The sequence below is a fragment of the Pteropus medius genome, unplaced genomic scaffold, assembly GCF_902729225.1.
Source record: "Pteropus medius unplaced genomic scaffold, Ma_sr-lr_union100, whole genome shotgun sequence".
Taxonomy (NCBI): domain Eukaryota; kingdom Metazoa; phylum Chordata; class Mammalia; order Chiroptera; family Pteropodidae; genus Pteropus; species Pteropus medius.
Genome location: NW_024356105.1, coordinates 133,432 through 153,596, shown reverse-complemented (window position 1 = coordinate 153,596; position 20,165 = coordinate 133,432). Strand labels below are relative to the sequence as shown.

The 20,165-nt window shown below is 36.7% G+C and overlaps 1 protein-coding gene and 1 pseudogene across 1 annotated transcript; both read right to left on the bottom strand.

Annotated features, from left to right (window-relative positions):
- Positions 1-4,194: 4,194 nt before the first annotated feature.
- Positions 4,195-8,532, bottom strand: LOC120600557 (olfactory receptor 18). The gene is made up of 2 exons (XM_039859966.1): positions 8,470-8,532; positions 4,195-5,137 (listed from the first exon to the last, which is right to left on the bottom strand). Exons 1-2 carry the CDS (start codon positions 8,496-8,498, stop codon positions 4,195-4,197), a joined length of 972 nt encoding a protein of 323 aa, XP_039715900.1. The 5' UTR covers positions 8,499-8,532.
- Positions 8,533-10,800: 2,268 nt separating this feature from the next.
- Positions 10,801-11,715, bottom strand: LOC120600556 (putative gustatory receptor clone PTE01; annotated as a pseudogene).
- Positions 11,716-20,165: the final 8,450 nt, after the last annotated feature.

Here is a 20,165-nt window from a genome sequence, read left to right as displayed (position 1 = left end):
GGATCCTTGCAAACCACTTGATCCATTCTGCTAATTCACAGAAGAACTGGAAAAATCCCAAGGAAAGGAATTGGCCGTTCTACCTCCATTTGCTCATCTGAGACTAAGGCAGGTTTGGAAAGAAATAATGATTGTTCCGTAGTGGAGGGGACAGACCCCAGGATGGAAATCAAGAGATGTCTGAGTCCACAGCTCTCACCCACTTAATGTAGGGAGGGTGTAAATCTCTCCACTTTTCTGTGCTGATATTTCTTACATAGAAATAGTGAAATGATACCCATCTCTGGGGCACCTGTGGCACCTAACAGAGATTTGTCCTTAATAAATGTTCAGTCATGGTTTTTAAAACATATTGGAAGAGAGGGCTTGTTAATTAAATACAGTTCAAAAAAAAAGATTTAATGACATTTTATTCTATTGTATGACAGAGAGGTAGAAGCTCATCATGTCCCGTTCTTTCATGGTAATTCATCCACAGAATGAGTGGAAATCATAAAATGTGTCTAAGTCCAAACAGTGAGATTTATCACACTTTCTCTTTTCAAGTCTTTTTGTTTTTTTTTTTCATTTTTTTGAAAATCTCCACAATTTTTTTATCTTTGGATTGAATTCAGTCATTTTTTAAATTTTTTATTAAAAATTGGTGGAGTGGCATTGATTAACAAAATCAAATATGTTTCAAGTGTATCATTCAACAGAAACTCATCTGTACATTGCATTGTGTGTTCACCCAGAGTTAGATTAGCTTTTGTCACCAAATGTTTGTCCCCTTTTCTTTATATTTAAATGTTGTAGATTCTATTAAATGTCAAAATAATAGGTTTCCTAGAAAACCTGTGACATGGATACATATAAGCACTGTTCTATCTTCTGTCCAGCCCTATGAGCCATTGCTGGAAGGAAAGACAGTCCAGGAAGGAAAGCACTGTGTGGAAGCCATGTTACCTGATCTCTGCTTCTGAGGCCAAGAGTTTATTCAGGATTTAATAGAGATTGGTGTTGTTCTCTGCCAAACAAAGTATATGCTCTGAGGGATCAGAAATGAATTAGGCTCAGTTGTCTCACTTCTGGCATTCAGAATCTACCTTTGTAAGGAAAAAATTACAGAAACTTTCCATATTGGTGCCCTCCCATCTGTTTGTCCCAACTCTCCTGTTTGTCATGATGGTGAAAAAACAATGCTCCTGACAGTCCCTTCTCCATCCTCCATCTCCATGGTACTCAGTGGTCTGTTTTATCTCTTCTGGAGTTTGGCCAAGGAGTGAGAATCCACTGTCCCTGTCCTGCCTGGCAAGCAATGAAGGTTCAGGCTCCTTCCCCAGTTCTGGTAGTGAGGTGGAGTTAGTCGAGGGCCTCCCAATGAAGTGATTCCTAGAGGAGGGGCCTCAGATGTAAGGCCCACTGGACTAAAATGAGGAATCTGAAGGAATGGGGAAACAAACCAATTATCTATTCTTGCATGGCCTTAAGAGCTCAACGCACAGAGCTCACAATTAGCCAGATCGGTCCTTGTTATTCCAAGCTCTGAGTATTTGCTGTCATTAATAGAACTGGAAAAGGGGAAAGAGAATGTACTTTCAAGATTCTGGCCCTTCCTCTTCTCAAGGAGGAAGCTTCCCTGTACACGTCACGTGCACTTCCATGTTGCAGGGATTTTATAAACTCAGACAACTTTTTTCAATAAAAAAAAAAAAAGCAGCGGGTAACTTGTATGACTGTAAATTCATTGACTTAGTTATTTTATGTAGGGATAATTGTGTTTTCTACACCAAGAATATGCTATAATTTCTATGTTTTTATTTAATATTTTTGTGTTTTAGGAGAACTTCCTTTTTTCCTCCTTTAGTCCTACTTTGGGGTTTTGCATTTTATGTGTTAGAGATATATGTTTTTTGCTATTTTGAATAACAAAATTCTAATTTTTTCTGTATGTTGTTTTATATATGCTGTTACATTAGACAACCATCTATTTTGACATATCAAATTGACAATTTTCTTAAATCCTACGGGGGGTTTCGCAGGTGTCTGCATTCTAAATGTAGGACTGTAGTCATCTCACATCTCGACTAGAAGAGGATCCAATTTCAAGCTGACTTACGTGGCTTTGGCAGGATTCAGTTCCTCATGTGCAGCTGGCCAAAGGTATCCCTCAGCTACCTCCCACCTGAGTTTCCCCTTGGGCAGCTGACAACATGACAGCTCTCTTCCAACAGACAGAGTTGGAGAGAGAGTAGAAGATGGCTAATAGTCAAAAGTCTGAGTCTATTTACACATTAATGATGGAGTGACATCCCAACATTTTAAAAACTTTTTTAATATCAAATTGATTAGAGTGACATTTGTTAATAAAATCATATAGATTTCAAGTGTACAATTCAATAATAGGTCATATGTGCATTGCATTGTGTGTTCAAAACCTAAAGTCAAATATTTTTCTGTCTCCATATATTTCACACCCTTTACACTTTTCAATCTCTTTCCCTCCACCGTTTTCCCTCTGGTAACCACTAAACTGTTGTCTGTGTCTATGAGTTTTTGTTTGTTTGTCTTGTTCATTTGTTGCTTTCACTCTTCTTTCCCACATTTAAGTAAAATCACATCGTTCTAAACTTTTTCTGACATATTTCACTTAGCATGATGATCTCAAGAATCCACGTGGTATACCAGTTAGATCTACCTGGTTTTCGCCCATGTATTTTGACATTTATTCATTGCATGTAGGCCACAAGGCCCAATCCACTTGGAGTAGGGTATATACACGGACATGTAGATAGGACACAGGGTATATTGGAAGCAACTTGAAGTCTTTTTTTAAGTGCAGTTTTGGTTTACGTGGTGAAACAAAGTGAGAAATGTGGGAATCATGGTTTTAACAACAATCTTTGTTTCTAATCTCGACAGTCTTCTTGTATCAGGTTTCTATATATGAGGAACTCAGAGACTGGTTTCTCATTAACTGATATAAAGAAAATGCGACTATTCACTCAGTTAAATCCAATATGGGATAATTATGATAATTATGTGTATGTGCATAAATGGCAGAGGAAATTATTATGGAGCCCAAATGACCACATAACAGGAGTATAGAGAAGAATTGGAGAAGGAAGTATGAGTGTTGAGACATTTTAGACTGCTTGGGCAGGAGGAAAAACCTAATATTAAACTGAGCCATATTAGAGCCATATTAGATTCATTATTAGTGAAGTTGGTAGTCGATTTAGCTTAGTGGTAAAAGGCAGAGTAGATTAAACCAGTTACTGGACAGCTTTTCAGAACTCTCAGACTGCTACCTCAGAAACTACATGTAGCATCTCTAAAGGAAAAATGAATATGTACATAGGTACCTGGGTATGTAGAAGAAAGAAGGAGGCAAAAGACAGAAGAGAAAGAAGCTTGGTTACAATCTAGAATCCTAATGGGGTTGTTACTATTGAAAAGAAAGATTTCTCCTTTGCTGAGGACATGGTTCTCTACTACTCCTGAGTAATGAAAATGAAGATAGCATTAAATTTTTTTCATAAAGACTATCGTGACTTAACGATCTACAGGGACAGTTAGAATCACACTGCCACTGGAAATATCATACCACTACTTTAAACCTCAATTGTACACCATGGATCAAGACATAGCATTACAATCTCCTTTTTATCCTGAACTCACTTTCATTCATGATATTTTCACTCTCCAGTCCAATGAAATCATAATCTATAGTGATGAGACTCAGCCATGAAGATTTATAAAGCTCACCAGGTGCTTTCAATAGGAAGCCTAGATTGAAGAACAGAGAAACACATTCTCTCACACAATCTGAATTTGAACAAAACCAAAGTTATATGGAAAATAGGCATGGATGGTGAACATGGTTGGGAATCATAAATAGCTATGTATTAAAACAAAAATTGTAAATTTCTGCAGGATGCCTGAGTCATAGGTGACAAATACATATGAATCCATAGTTATAATTAAACTCAATTGTGCAGTGATTTTGACATACATAGGATGACAAAATAGTCCCTTAATCCCATCAAAGTTGTGCCAAAATAAGCAACTTTCAGATATAATAGATCAAAAGAAATGAAAACTATGAGCTACAAAAATTGTGTGCCAAAAGAGGCATGTTTACCTACTCCAAATGTTGGTTTTGCAGTAATTTCTAATCCATAGACCAAAAAATGGGGAAAGGGAGTATTCAAACTATGCTGTTCTGTTGAGGAGCCTCTGCAAGGCTCTCTTGATGTCCCTGTTCCTCAGACTGTAGATAAAGGGGTTCAGCATGGGGATAACAACCGTATACACCACTGAGGCCACAGCACCCTTCTTGGGAGAATGTGAAGCAGTCGAACTGATGTACAACCCAATACCTGTTCCATAAAATAAGCAAACAGCTGACAGGTGAGAACCACAGGTGACAAAGGCTTTATACTTCCCACTTGATGATGGGACTTTCAGAATGGAGGAAACAATTTTATAGTAAGAGAAAATGATCCCTGAGAGTGGAACTCCACCAAAGATGGCACCAAAAATATAGGTTAACGTGTTATTGGTGGAGGTATCATTACAGGCCAGCTTGAGGAGTTGAGCAGGGTCACAGAAGAAATGAGGAATTTCCACATTTGTGCAAAAGGAAAGTTGTGACGTCAACAAGCAGTGCAGCTGAGAGTCCAAAAGGCTGATCAAAAAGGACACGAGAACCAGCAGGCTGCAGAGGCGGGGGTTCATGATGACCAGGTAGTGCAGAGGGTAACAAATAGCTACAAACCGGTCATAGGCCATCACAGTGAGGAGTGTACTGTCCAGACATCCAAAAAGAATAAAAAAAGACAATTGAATCAGGCAGCCAGCATAGGAGATGACTCCGCTGTGAGTTTGGATGTCCAAAATCATCTTGGGGATGGTGGTAGATGTAAAACCAATGTCAGCCATGGACAGGATGGAGAGGAAGAAGTACATGGGGGTGTGGAGGTGGGAGTCAGAGCTGACAGCCAGGATGATGAGCAGATTCCCCAGCATGGTGAGCAGGTACATGGACAGGAAGAGGCCAAAAATTAGAGGCTGCAGTTCTGGATCATCTGAGAGTCCCAGGAGGAGAAATTTCAAGACACCTGTTATGTTCTGTGGTTCCACAGAACACAGACACCTTTTGGAAGATAAATGAGGATTGGTATAAAGGGAACAAGTATACAAGTATCCATCAGTGAGTCAATATTTTGAGTTTAAGCAATTCATAAATAAAGTATTCACACTCGAAGACCATACTCCTTCAGTAGTATTTCTCAGATATGACAAACATTCCTCTGAGAACCTTTTTCACATTGGATTTGCTCCATTAACCTGTTACTACATGCATCCCTTTGGAAAGAATGAACTAGAAAAATTCGAGGAGTAAAGTTATTTAGAGATCTAAAAATCCATAAACAGCGTAACCTCTCAGTCCCCTCATGTTAAAGAAAGCAAAGAAATGAGAAATATTCTTCTCCCTTTAGAAAAAAAAAGTTCTTTATTAGTTTCTTTAATTAAAGGACACTAATAAGCATTTAAATGTATTTTATTTTATCCAAATGCAGTGCAATTAATTCCTTTGATTTGGACTATTTATAAACATATAAAAGAGCTATGTAATAAAGTGTCTGATTCCATTTTCGTGTGTGTGTATGATATTTGGCTAACCAATTTTTAAACCACTCTTTCTCCTCTTCCTCTTGTGCGCAATATCTGAACTACCTGATAAGAAAGCCGGGGTTCTCCAGTTATAAAATAAAAATATCATGAGGGTGTAATATAAAGCATGGTGACTATAATTAATAATATTATATATCATATTTGAAAGTTACTAAGAGAGTAGATCTTAAAAGTTCTTATTACGATAAAAAATTTGAAACTATGTATAGTGACAGATCTTAACTAGGCTTGTGATGATCGTTTTGCAGTATATACAAATACTAAATCATTATATTGTACAGCTGAAAGAAATATAATGTTGTGTGTCAAATATATCTCAATTTTTAAAAAGGCTGGCTTCTTCCTCATTTGGCAACAATGAGAGGTTCAAACTTCGCATATGCAAGAACTCTCTAAACCCATCCTAAACCCACAACCTAACCACAATTTTTTTAAAAGTCACTTTCTTTGACCTCTCATGTCATTGCAGACCACCTTAGATGGGCTGCTAAGCTTCCTCCACAAAGGGAGATATTCATATGAGGAATAAAACGTTTTATACCCTTTTCAATGTGTAACATTTTCAGCCTCAATGTCCAAGCCATATTTGGGGTGAGAGCTCATCCTATTCCTGCAGAGCATTCACTGCACTTGTTGTGGTGAGTGGGGTACAGAGACAAGGACCACCAGCATCCAAAGTGTTTTTGCTTGCTCCGGCTCTGCTGTGTGATAGCTAGCTTGCACTTTGGATGGTGCTGCATTGCGCTGCATTTGTTGAGTCTTTCCAATCCTTTCCTATAGATCTTATCACCCTCACGTAGAAGTCTCTATAATTACATAGCTAATAGAGACAAAATTAAGCAGTTAGATCTTTCCTTAATGGGTCTTGTGTCTTGGCCCAGACCTATCTGTATCTTAGAATGAAGATATGAATGAAAATAGGGTCAAGGGAAAGATTCTTACCCTGATTGGTGTGCTCTTCAACTATGCATTGGCCCCTATGGTGCTCAGGGGAAAGAATTTACCCTGTGTGCAGTATAGGTCCATCGTGGTGGTTCTCACAAAAGAGAAGTCATTAAAGGGAATTGTGGGGAGTGGTGAGAGAGAGACAGAGAGACAGAGAGTACAGAGAAAGACAGAGACACACAGAGAGAAAGAAACAGAGAGAGACAGAGAGACAGAGAGAGACTGAAGAAAGGAAAGGGAAGGGGGGGATGGGAGAGAGGAAGGGAGAAGGAAATGCAGCTTATGTGTGTCATGCTAGGTCTGCACTCGTAAGCACAGAGAGCTCCCAGGACCTTTAAATATGTCTGCTGTTGCTATTACCCATGGCTTTGTCTTGACAAAGATCTGGATCCTCAGGGTTCTAGGATGACATCCATGGCACTTCTGTGGCACAAGAAAGGGCTTAATTTCGACCTGATTTAAGCACATGGTACATAAACTCTACAAAGCAATCAACATCATAAAGGAGTTCCCTCACCCTGAAGATAATGATTTGAGGTTTTCTGGAGGAAGAAATTTATAAATATGACCTGGATAGAGAGAACCACCCTTGAAGTATATCCCATGTTAAAATAAGAGAGGGTAAGGAACAGGAAAGAAGAAAGGAAGGAAGGGAAGGCAGGAAGGCAGGAAGGCAGAATGGGAAGACAGGAAGGCAGGGAAGCAGGAGATGCAGGAAGGCAGGAGAGGAAGGGAAAAGAAGAAGAAAGAAAGAAAAGAAAAGAAAAGAAAAGAAAAAGAAAAGAAAAAAAAAGAAAAAGAAAAGAAAAAGAAAGAAAGAAAAAAAAAAAAAAGAAAAAAAAGAAGAAGAAAGAAAGAAAAGAAGAAAAAGAAAAAAGAAGAAAAGAAAAAAAGAAAAAAAGAAGAAAAGAAAAGAAAAAGAAAGAAAGAAAAGAAGAAAAGAAAAGAAAAGAAAGAAAGAAAGAAAGAAAGAAAGAAAGAAAGAAAGAAAGAAAGAAAGAAAATGAAAGAAAACTAATTATAGGGACTGAGTCACTTCCCTGCAGGTATTTTGCTTGCAATGACTTGGAAAGGGAAGGAGATGCGGGTTCCTTGGTTTTTGGTGTATTTCAGTTTTAACATTTTATTTAACCCATTATACCAAGAATATTATAATTTCACTCAAAATTGAGATATTTTTTGCATTCCTTTCTTGTACATCTTCAAAAATCTGGTATTTTATGCTGACACCACATCTCATTTGAAGTAGCCACATATCAAGAGTTTGATAGCCACATGAACCTAAATTGTATGGGAAGACATTGTCCTGCACTTTGCATCCTGGGAATAGATCTCACTGCTCAGATGCACACCTGATTTCACTCTTTTTTACCCAAGGACCGGTTTTAAATTAAATAAGAATATTGTGTTCCTTTCCTCAATTGTAAAGTATTAATGTGAGCATGCCAACAAGGGGGTATCATGCAGATTTAAAATTAAAGTTACGTAGCACATAGCTCTGAGCCTGAGACAAGTAAAACCTCAATAAAGATTTGTGATATTGTGGTTACTCTCCTTATCCGCATCATGATCACAATCAGCATTTGTGATCATTTTGGGATTCTTGCTCAGGAATGAGCAATGACTTTGGAAGCTAGGAATGGAAGCAGCAAAGAGCAGAATTCTAAATGAGAATTCTGAAATCTCCAACAGAAAAGAAAACATAAAAAGTACAAGCCTCTGAGCTGAAACTTTGCATACTAATGTTCTCCAGTCTGGCCATCTCAGTCGTCCTGCTGTCTTGATTATAAGGAAACAAGTTTTTCCATAATACCTCCTCCACCCACCATCTTCCTTGGCACTTACTGGTCTGTGCTGTGTCTCTCCTTGACCATGACCTAGGAATTGAGTTCCACTGCCTTCTCCTGCCTGGTGAATGATGAGGGCTGAGGAGGCCCTGTCCTCAGGATTGGGAGAAAGACATGCAGGCATGGATCTCCTGATGCAGGCGACAAGTCTGGGAGAAAAAGACAGATATGAAGCTTAACTGAGACTGGCAGCCTGAAGGGCTGGAGGCCCTGGCTAATTATTTACTCCTGAGTGGCCTTGAGAGATCAATGCACAGAGCTCATAATTACCAAAATTGGCCCATGTTCATCCAATCTCTGAGGACCTTTTAACAATAACATAAGAGGAAAAGGAGAAAAGTGAATGTGCATAGAAGGGTCTGGGCCCTTTTTCGCAGGAGAAAGCTCAGCTGTACACTTCGCTTTGACTTCCAGTTTTAAGGATCTTAACATAAAATGCAGATCATTTTTCTCTTCGATTTATGACTTTTTGACTTAAACATGTGCAAATCCATTTATTATTTTGTAAATTAGGGAAAATTAGGTCTTTAACAAGAATCTGAAACTCTTTCCATTTTCTCAGCTACTAAAATATTTCAGTCTCTCAAAGGACCTTTCTGTTTCCTTTTTTTTTAAGGGTATTTTGTAGTTTGTTTGTTTGTTTAGTTTATATAAATGACAGCCCAAGTTCTGATTTTCCCATCTAATTAACATATTATGGATATACTAGAAAACTACAGACTTTTATACATTTATTTATAACTTCCTACTTCTCTTAAATAAAACAGAGCACCCAACAAGTACACTCAAGGTGTCAGCTAGGGCTGCAGTCCTCTCAAATTTGGACTGGGAAGAGATCTGTTTCCAAGTCCATTCATTTTGGAAAGATGGAGTTCCTGTGGGCTGTTGACCAGAGGCCTTCCTCAGTTCTCTGTCACAGGGAAGCTCACACATGTCTATTGGATGCCATTTAAACAAACAGATAGGAGGCAGAGAAACAAAAGCCAAGAATATGAAAACCAGAGACTTTTTGTACCCTATCTCAGAATTGACATCTCACCAATTTTGCCATGTGATGATTGGAAGCAAGTCAATAGGCCCAGGACACACTCAAGAGGATGGATCCAGATACAGGAGGCAGAAGACACTGGGTGCATTTTAGAATTTGCACACCACACAGGCCTCCCCCTCTAACAGGACATCGCCTCTAAGCACCATAGGACTGGAAAGATGTCTCTCTGCTTCCCAGCATAGTCCGCAACCCATCACACCACGATACTCTCAGCAAAACTTCTCTGCAGATAAACCAACATATGAGTAGAAATTGCCTCCTATTTGGTGTTTCTGCAGACCCATGCATGTTCCTTCAGGACATACAGTCAGAAAAAGCCAGTATGATTTCTCTTTCATCATCGGAATCCCTCTTTTCATATCACACCCATCCGTAACCATTCTGTGCCCAAATTCAACAAATGTCCCCAGTGGCTTCTGATTTCTGCTCATTAAGAACTCATCCTATCTCAGGAGGTATTTTCTTTAGCTCACTTTGTGTTCACCAATTCTAAAGTTTAAATAGTTATGCTTGAGGCCCTTTTCAGTTTTTAGTTTTTTCAGTTGTAAACAGATTTCGTATGGGAACGAGAGTCTGCTTGCCCCGCCCCTCTCCTTGGAATGTTCATTCCACTTGCCTACACTCAGCTAGAAGCAGGTCCAAATATATAGCCTTGAGGTTGTAATGTGTTGAGACTATCTGGATGTCATACATGACTGAGCCCAGTTAAGGCCTCTTTTATACATTAATTTTAAATTTGGTGGCCAGATGTATAGATTGTCTTGTGCTGCGGCCGCCCAAGACAGGCCTTGGATGTAAATTCTTTACTTTATGAAAACTACCACCTACCAATCTTGATGGCCTCCTCCAATAGAACCAGTCATTTTATTTATAAAACTCCCCAAGGGATTCCAATAAAATGCACAGAAATTACCTGCATCTTTATAAATTACCTGAATAAATAGATTTGACAAATGAAAAATTTACATGGAACATATGCAGTAACTGTGGAAAATGATGTCGAAATTAAGTAAATAACAAGAGAGTCATGCATTGCACCTGAATACCGGAGTGGTTGAGGAGAATCTCTTATGCATTCATCATGATGTACAAAGGATCCCAGGATACTCTCCCAGTTCAGTGAAAGAGAAATCAAAAGAAGTGACATTCACATGTGAAGCCTGGAGAGGAATGAAAACTATGAGCCTAAAATGAATGTGACCAAGAATACAGTATTCAGTTTACATGTTTGGTTTTGCTGGGTTTTCTAACCACACTCCAAAAAGAATTACATGGATATTAGGACCAGACTGTTTTGCTGTGGAGCCTCCCTAGGGCACTCTTAATGTCTCTGTTTTTCAGGCTATAAATGAAGCGTTTCAGCATGGGGGTGACTACAATCCACATGACTGAGGCCACCACATCATTCTTGGGGGAAAGCAACAATGCCGATCCAAAGTAAACTCCGATATCTGTTCCACGGAATAAGCAAACAAATGACAAACGAGAGCTCTAGGTGGAGAAGGCTCTGTACTTCCCACCTACTGATGGAACTTTCAGAATGAATGAAACAATTTTATAGTAAGAGAATGAAATTCCTGAGTTAGGGAGAAAACCAGAGATGGCGCCAACAAAATACATGACTGTCTTAACAATGAAGGTGTCAAAGCAGGCAAGATGAAGGAATTGAGAAGGGTCACAGAAGAAATTAGCAATTTTTACATTCTTGAAGCAGGTAAGTTGTAACACTATCAAATTGTGCAGCTGGGAGTCCAAAAGGCTGATGAAAAATGACACCAAAACTAAGAAGCAGCAGAGGCATGGGTCAGTGATGACTGAGTAGTGCAGAGGGTGGCAGATAGCCACAAATCGGTCATAGTCCTTCGCAGTCAGAAGCATACCATCCACACATCGAGAAAGGATCAAAAAAGACATCTGTTCAGGCAGCCACCACAGGAGATTTCTCTGCTGTGAGTTTGGATGTCCATGATCATCTTTGGGGCAGTGGTAGAGGTAGAGGAAAAACAGATATCAGCCATGGAAAGGTTAGAAAGAAAGAAGTACATGGGGTGTGGAGGTGGGAGTCCAAGCTGACGGTCAGGCTGATGAGCAGATTCCCCAATATGGCAACCAGGTCCATGGCCAGGAAGAGCCCAAAGAGCAGAGGCTAAAGTTCCCTATCAGTCCCATGAGGAAGAATTCTGAAACACATGTAAGATTTCATGGTTCTATGTAACTTTGGACACCTTTTGCAAAGGAAAAGAAGGTTGGAAAAAGGAATTCAGTAAATAAGCACACAGCATTTTGTCAATATTTTGGATTCAAACAATTGACTTGTGAGGTCATACACCCCAGTACCTTGAGCAGTATTTCTCAGTATGACAAATTCTTTCTTCTTAAAATTGTTCTCTTGTTTGTTTCTGTGTTATTTACCTCTTTTTATGCCCACTTACGTTAGAGAAACTTGAATGGAGTATCAGAAGAACAGGAAAAATCAAGATAACAAAACCATGATTATTGGAAAATATAGCGTCCTTTGTTAAGAAAAAAAAATATAGTAAATACTAACCTTCCCTCTTTAAGGAAAAAAGTTCTAATTTAAAGAAATTAAGAAGTAGTTTAAAATATCTTATTTTATACAAATGCAATGCTAGATAGTTTATTTAAAATATCTTAAATAATCTATACAAAGCAGGACTGAGTAATCTAGATTCTAAATTCAGTTGAATGTTCATTATCAGAAAATAATATTATGTAATAGTTATCTTCACAGGTTTTATCACTCTGGTTTTCTTTTTCCATTTATGTTGAAATAAGTGCTCACATATGAGAGTTGTCCTTGAAAGTCATTTCTTATATAATTCCTATCCTTGGCTTTAGTGTACTTCAGATTTTGTTATCTGTGGTTTAGTTAAATGCACATAATTACACAGCATCAATGACTACAAAGATGGCATTAGTGTGCAGAGTATCTGTTTATGATTAAAGAATAATGAAATTTGAGAAATACTTGAAGTTTCCTATGTCATTCAGGGTTATTTTTATCAATCCTATACAATATTAGTAAAATATCTGGTGTTTGGGACTATTCTTTGCTTTTTTTGGACTATTTTGTAATGGAATGATAAAACTACTTCATTGTTTTTCTTTTTCCAAGCTTTATTGAAGTATGATTGATGAACAAAAATTATATATGTACAAATATGGTAAAACATGAAGTATTTTTTATTGTACGACGTGATGATTTAATACATATATATATTGTGAAAAGATTACCACGATCAAGTTAATCAATATATCCATCATTTTATATAGTTACTGTGTGTGTGTGTGTGCGTGTGTGTGTGTGTGCTGCGAACACCTGAGATGATCTACTCTCTTAACAGATTTCAAGTATACAATACGGTGTTATTAACTATAGTCCCCATGCTGTACCTTAGATCTCCAGAAATATTCATCCTATAACTGAAAGATAGTACTCTAACCAACATGTTTTCATTCCATCCACCCAGGCCCCTTACAACCACAATTCTACTCTCTGATTCTATGAGAGAGTTTTTCTGAGATTCCACATGTGAGATCATACTGTGTTTGCCTTTCTGAGCCTGACTTATTTCTGTAAACATGATATTCTCCAAGTTTATATATATATTGTCACAAATAGCAGTGTTTCCTTCTTTTTGTGACCAAATACTATTTCATTATGTGTGTATGTAGATAGATGGTAAATGATAGATAGATGACAGTTAGATAGATAGATAGATAGATAGGTATAGATAGATATATAGATAAATAGATAGATATACAGATGATAGATAGATAGATAGGTAGATAGATAGACAGATAAACATTTCCTTTATCTATTTTTCTGTCAACAGATACTTTAGTTGTTTCCATATCTTTGCTATTGTGAATAATACTGCAATGAACATGGAAGAGCAGATACTTCTTTGAGATACAGATTTCATTTTCTTCATATACATATGCAGAAATGGAATTGCTAGACTTATGGTAGTTCCATTTTTTATTTTACATTTTGAATTAAATTGATTAGGATGACACTGGTTAATAAACGTATAGGTTTCAAGTGTACAATTCAATAATACATCATCTGTATATTGCATTTGTGTTCACCACCGAAGGTCAAATCTTCCATCACCATATAATTGACCTCCTTTTCCCTTATCTACCTCTCCCTTCCATCCTTCACCTCTGGTAACCAGTAAACTGGTGTCTGTGTCTATGAGTTTTTGTTTGTTTGTCTTTTTTATCTGTTGCTTTAGGTTTACATCCCACATATGAGTGAAAGCGTATAGTTCTCAATTTTTTCTGTCTGACTTATTTTGCTTAGCGTGATAATATCAAGATCTATCCATGTCCTTTTCTCTCAGGATTCCTCTGGCTATCTGGGGCCTTTCATGTTTCCATACAAATCTGAAGATTTTTTTTTTTATAAAACACCTCTGGTTTATCATGCTAAGCAAAATGAGTCAAACAGAAAAAGTTGAGGAATATATGATTTCACTTATATATGGGATATAAAACTGAACGCAACAAATGAACAAGACAAACAAACAGAGAATCATGCACAACAGTTTAGTGGTTAGCAGAGGGAAAGGGGAGAGGGGAGGTAAATAAGGGTAAAGGGGGTCAAATATATGGTAATAAAAGGAAATTTAACTTTGGGTGGTAAACACAAAATGCAATATATATATGATGTATTATTGAATTTTACACTTGAAACCTATATAATTTTTTAAAACAATGTCAATCCAATAAATTTAATTACAAAATAGAGTAAATATACCAAAAGATGTCATTGAGATTTTGATGTAGATTGCATGAAATCTGTTTATTGTTTTCGGTAATATGGCATAGTTAAAATAATTTTAACTATGTTGATTCTTCTAATCAATGAACATAGAATATCTTTCCATTTCTTTGTGTTTTTTTTTGCTGTTTATTTTATTAAATTAATTGAGGTGAGACTGATTAATAACATTATATAGGTTTTGAGCATACTATGCTTTAGTACATCATCTGTATATTGTATTGTGTGTTCACCACCTAAAGTCAAAGCTCCTTCCATCACCATGTATTTGACCCTCTTTACCCTTATCTATCTATCCCTTCCCCCTTTCCTTCTGGTAACCACTAAGCTGCTGTCTGTGTCCATGAGTTTTTGTTTGTTTGTTTTATTCCTTTGTTGATTTCGGTTTTACATCCCACATATGAGTGACATCGTACAGTTCTCAACTTTCTCTCTCTGACTTATTTCACTGAGCATGATACTATCAAGATCTATCCATGTTGTTGCAAATGGCAGTATTTCATCTTTTCTTATGGATGAGTAATATTCCACTGTATATATGTACCACATCTTCAATTCATTTTAATGTCTTATAGTTTCAGTATATAGGTCCTTAACATCTCTTGTTAAGTTCATTCCTAGGTATTGTATTCTTTTTGTTGCAGTTGCAAAAGGAATTGATCTTTTTATCATTTTTTGTTCTGAAATTTTATTGTTAGTGTATAGCAATGCGATGGATTTTTGTACATTGATTTTGTATCCTGCAACTTTACTGTATTTGTTTATTGTTCCTAATAGTTCTTTGGTGGTGTCTTTAGGGTTTTCTATGTAAAAAATCATGATGTCTGCAAAAAGTGACAATGTGATTTCTTCATTTCCAATGCATATAACTTTTATTTCTCTTTTTGCCTGATTGCTCTGGCTAGGACTTCAATATCATCTTGAGTAACAGTGGTGAGAGTGACCATTCTTTTTTTGTTCCTGATCTTACAGGAAAAGCTTTTAGTTTTTCATGATTAAGTTTTTGACGATTAAGATTCACATTTTCCTGACGGTTCATTATGTTGAGCACCATTTCATATGTCTGTGGTTTCATTTTTTTTGGTCATAAAGCCTCCTATTTGCAGTTGAGGAGTTTAGCACCAAAGGAGGCCCCACAGTAAGTTTTAAGACCCAGACCTCTTACCTAGCTAACATATTTTCATATCAACCCTTTCTGATACATGGATTGCAATTCTCTTACTTCAGCCACTAAAGGTAATCCAGATTCATTATCTTGGTAGTTCACACTACGATTTGAGGAAAAATGCAAATGGAACAATGTAAATGCTACTGGGCAGTTTCCTCATCTTTAAAATTAAGATAATAATTGAACCTGAAATTGGGGATAAGGAGCCAAATGTCATTGGATGTGGGCTTCCACAGAAGGAGGCATGATTATGGTTAGCTGGCTCTCGGCAGCTGAGGCAGTTATATGGGGTCTAATGCTGAGAACTAAATGGTACACCACATATCTGGAGCAATATGCTCCTCATTCCTAACAGGAGACCTTTCTCATTGTGGTAAATAATAATAATAATAATAATAATAATAATAATAATAATAATAATAATATAAAATTTGTCATCTAGTCTATGGTGATGCCACCCTGAACAAGACCGATCCCATCTGATTCTGAAGCTAAACAGTGTCAAGCCTGCTTAGTAATTTGATGGGAGACCATGTAGGAAGACCAGGTGCTGTAGGCATTAAAAAAAATGAAAATAAAAAATACGAAATTGTAAGCTGACAAGGTCTTGCAATCTGTGAGGTCAACCAAGGGTTGCCTCGCCTAAAATAAAAATTGTCATCTTAACCATTTTTAAGGGTACAATTCAGTTTTATTAAGTACATTCCCAACGTTAAGCAACCATTATCATCATTCATCTCCAGAACTCCTTTTATCTTGCAAAAATGTAACATTATTTACCCATTAAACACTAACTCTGTATTTCCTCTTTTCCCTGCTTATAGAAACCACTATTCTACTTTATATCTCTATAAATTTGACTACTTTAGGTGCCTCATATAAGTGGAATGATACAGTATTTATCCTTTTAAGTCTGGCTATTTAATTGACTGGGGAGATGTTGAAATGGGAAGGAGAATTTTTTAAAACATTGAGAATTTTTTAAAACATCCCCTTTTATTGGGAATGGTACATCCCAGTTTTCCTTGGAAAGTTACAATTGACAACTATTTCTTCAAACTCAGTATTAATACTGTTCCATTTCAATTTCAAAATACCCCGGCTTAGACAGGGAATTCAACAGTCATCCTATTTAATCAAGAATCTCACCAACATAATGAAGGAGCAAAATTATGAATTTATTGGTTCTTAAAGTAGGATTTAGAGCCTCCTTGAGAACAGAGAAAAATCATGAGAAAACTAGAAAAAAAATAAAGGAAAGAGAGCTATAATTACTTTATATTCTTTGACCCAATGTCTCTAAAGTGGCTATACATAGAAATTAGTGATTAGCCCTATAGTGATCAAAGCAAGACTGCTTTTTACCAAGTCCTGAATAATGCATTAGGTAAGTGAGAAGGGTGTACTGATGTACTACACATAATCTTGGAGTGGCTATGACCTAAGTGGAGAGTCCAAAATTATCTCCCAACTCCAATACAGCTATACAACAAGAGAAACCTGAGTAAACAGAAAGTAGAAAGCCATATAGGTATATATTCACCATGTGACTGCAAAGTCAGAAATTCCTTGTAGCACATGTTTGATTTTGCTGCTTTTCCAGTTCTATGAACTAAAAAAGATGGCACAGTTATTGAGATTAGGCTATTTCTTTTGATAATCCTCCAGAGTGCACTCTAGCAGTCTCTGACTGTAAATGAAAGACACAGCATGGGGTAACTATGGTGTACATCACCAAGACCACTGCATCCTTCTTCAGGAAAGATGAGGCAGCTGAATTCTGATATAACCCAAGGCCTGTTCCATAAAGTAAGCAAACAACTGACAGGCAAGAACCACGGGTGAAAAAGGTTTTATATTTTTCACCTGGTGATGAGACTCTCAGAATGGAGGAAATGATTTTATAGTAAGAGAAAAAGATCCCTGAGAGTGGCACGCCACCAAAGATGACACAAATAAAATAGGATAACATGTTATTGGTGGAATTATCATTACAGGCAAGCTTGAGGAGTTGAGGAGGGTTACAAAAGAAATGAGGGCTTTCCACATCTGAACAGAAGGTAAGCTGTGACATCATCAAATTCTACAGGTCTGAGTTCAAAAGCTAATGAAAAATGACAGCAAAACCAACAAGACACAGAGGCACAGGTTCATTATTACCAGATAGTGTAGGTTTTGACATGTGGTCATCAAGTAGTCATAGGTCATCAGGGCCAGGAGTATGCTGTCCAAACATGCAAAAGAGAAGAAAGGTAACCTGAGTTAGGCAACCTGCACAGATGATGGATTTGCTGTTTGTCTGCAGATTCACCAGGATCTTGGGGACTATATTTGTGCTGAAACTGATGTCAGCCAAGGACTAATTGGATGGAAGAAGTACATAGGGGTATGGAGGTGGGAGTCAAAGATGACATTCAGAATGATGAGTAGGTTTCTGAGCAGCCACCAGGTACATGGATAAGAAAAGCCTGAACAGAAGAGGCTGCCCTTCTGGACCATCTGAGAGTCTCAAGAGGAAGAATTTTGAGTTACCTGTCAGATTGCATGGTTCCATGCAGATGGGACACATTTTGAGAAAAAAAAAAAGAGAGTGTTGTATGAATAAAACAAATATAGAGGCATCCAGCTAAGTATCCATATTTTGGATTTAACAGATGAAGTATTTACACTTGAGGACCATACACCCCCACTACCTTCGACAACATTTCTCAATTGTGAATTCTTTTTACATCTCTTTCCTTATTGATCTCTGGGCTATTCACCTGTTTTTATATATGTCCACTTTTGACACACTGGGTCAAAGACTATTAAAGAAAGATCATTCTGAGAAGACAAATCCGTGAACACATTATACTTATACTTTTGAAAGAAAATATGGAAGAAGTAATGTTTTTCTCTCTTTAAGAAAAAAAATCATCATAATTAAAAGATGCTAAGAAGCAATCAAGAGGACATTATCTTATCCAAATGCAGTATAGGAAATTCTCTTAATTTGGAATGTAGTCTAGAAAAGCTAAAACCACATAAACTGGATTCTAAATTAAAATGAAATGTTCATAATCAGAAGCATTTTTGTATGGCAATTATTCGTAAGAGTTTTTCCTCGTTATTTGGTTTAATAAAAGCCATCTTCTATGGAGGTAACTGCTCACTCAAATGTGTGGGTTGTCTGGTCAAAGTCCCTTTAAATACAACTAAAATATACAAATATTTGGCCTTCGTGGACTTCACCTTTAGAAAAATATGTTCTTGTTAAATGCATGAAATCATACAGCATCACTGATCCTAAAGATAGTATTCATTTATGATGCACCAATGATTAAATAATCATTAACTTTCATGAGTACTCTGGACTTATTTTTCATTTTGAAAGGTTATTTTCTGTAAGTAATACACCATCCCAGAGAAATATCTCAGGTTGAATTTGCTCTTTACTGCTTTTATTTGTAGCGGCTTGGTAAAACTCTTTAAATATGTCTCAAATAATAAACATTTGTGAAGGTTTGATTTCTCATCAAACTTAATCTCCTAACGGTTGATAAATTCAGGTGCAAAGTCAGGTCTCAAACTTTCAGTTGGCCTTCTTTATGCCAGCTAAGGAACTTTTCAAGTCAATTCTTCTTTATACGTGGATTACATTTCTCCTAAATTCAGCTCCCTGAAGGCCACTCAGGTCTTCATTTGTCTTGACAGATCAAAACGTGATGTGATTTCAGAAAAAACAAAAGGCATAACAACAAAGACTAATAGCACAAACACTCAGGTAGTTTGTTTCTGTAAAATTGGTATATTATTTGATCTGACAATATAAGATTGCTGTAAGAAATAAAATTCAATTATAAATATAAAAGATTTAAACAGTGGTTATCAATGCTAGCTGAAAATTAAATTACCTGCACATCTTTTCAAATTTATGAATGGATGGGCCATAGCCCAGAACCAATTAAATTAGAATCTCTCCACATAAGTCCTTTGGGCATACTAACTTATAGCCAGGGAAGAGAATTATAGCCAGGCAATTAATAAATGTTGTATTAATTTTATCAATTATTATCAGTACCATTGTTACCCACTACACACATTAGAATATAAATATTTAATAATACTTGCTTTAGAACTTGTATTTATTATTAATGAAACTTGAGGGTTTTATTTTGTTTTGTTTTTTTTGGTTTTTTTTGTTATCCCTATGGTCTTCTTCCCCTGCACTTTAGTTGTCCAAAGGCAAATGCTGTCATGAATTTGGGGGATGTGTTTTCCTTTCACTGTATTTTTAATATTCGTATTAATTCATATATTTACAAACCATTCTCTTGAAAATTTACCTCAATGCCCTCGTGCTACACATACGGATTTCTCTTTACTACAGCATTGTGTTTTAATTCTCTCTGTGAATGTCATACACCTATTCAACGCTTTAAATGATGTATAATATTACCTGAGGGATAAACTTCATTTTATTTTTCAATTTTTTGATGACAAGACTAAGAAAATTATCATGGTCGTCTTAATGTCGTAGAAATGAGAATTTCCTGGAGATATAAACACATAATTGTGTGAGTTATAAAAATTTGATACATGTGCAACTTTACTATGCATTACCTATACTTGTCCTCCCAATAGAAAAGTCAGACAAAATCACCTACATAGTCTGACTGCCAAGGT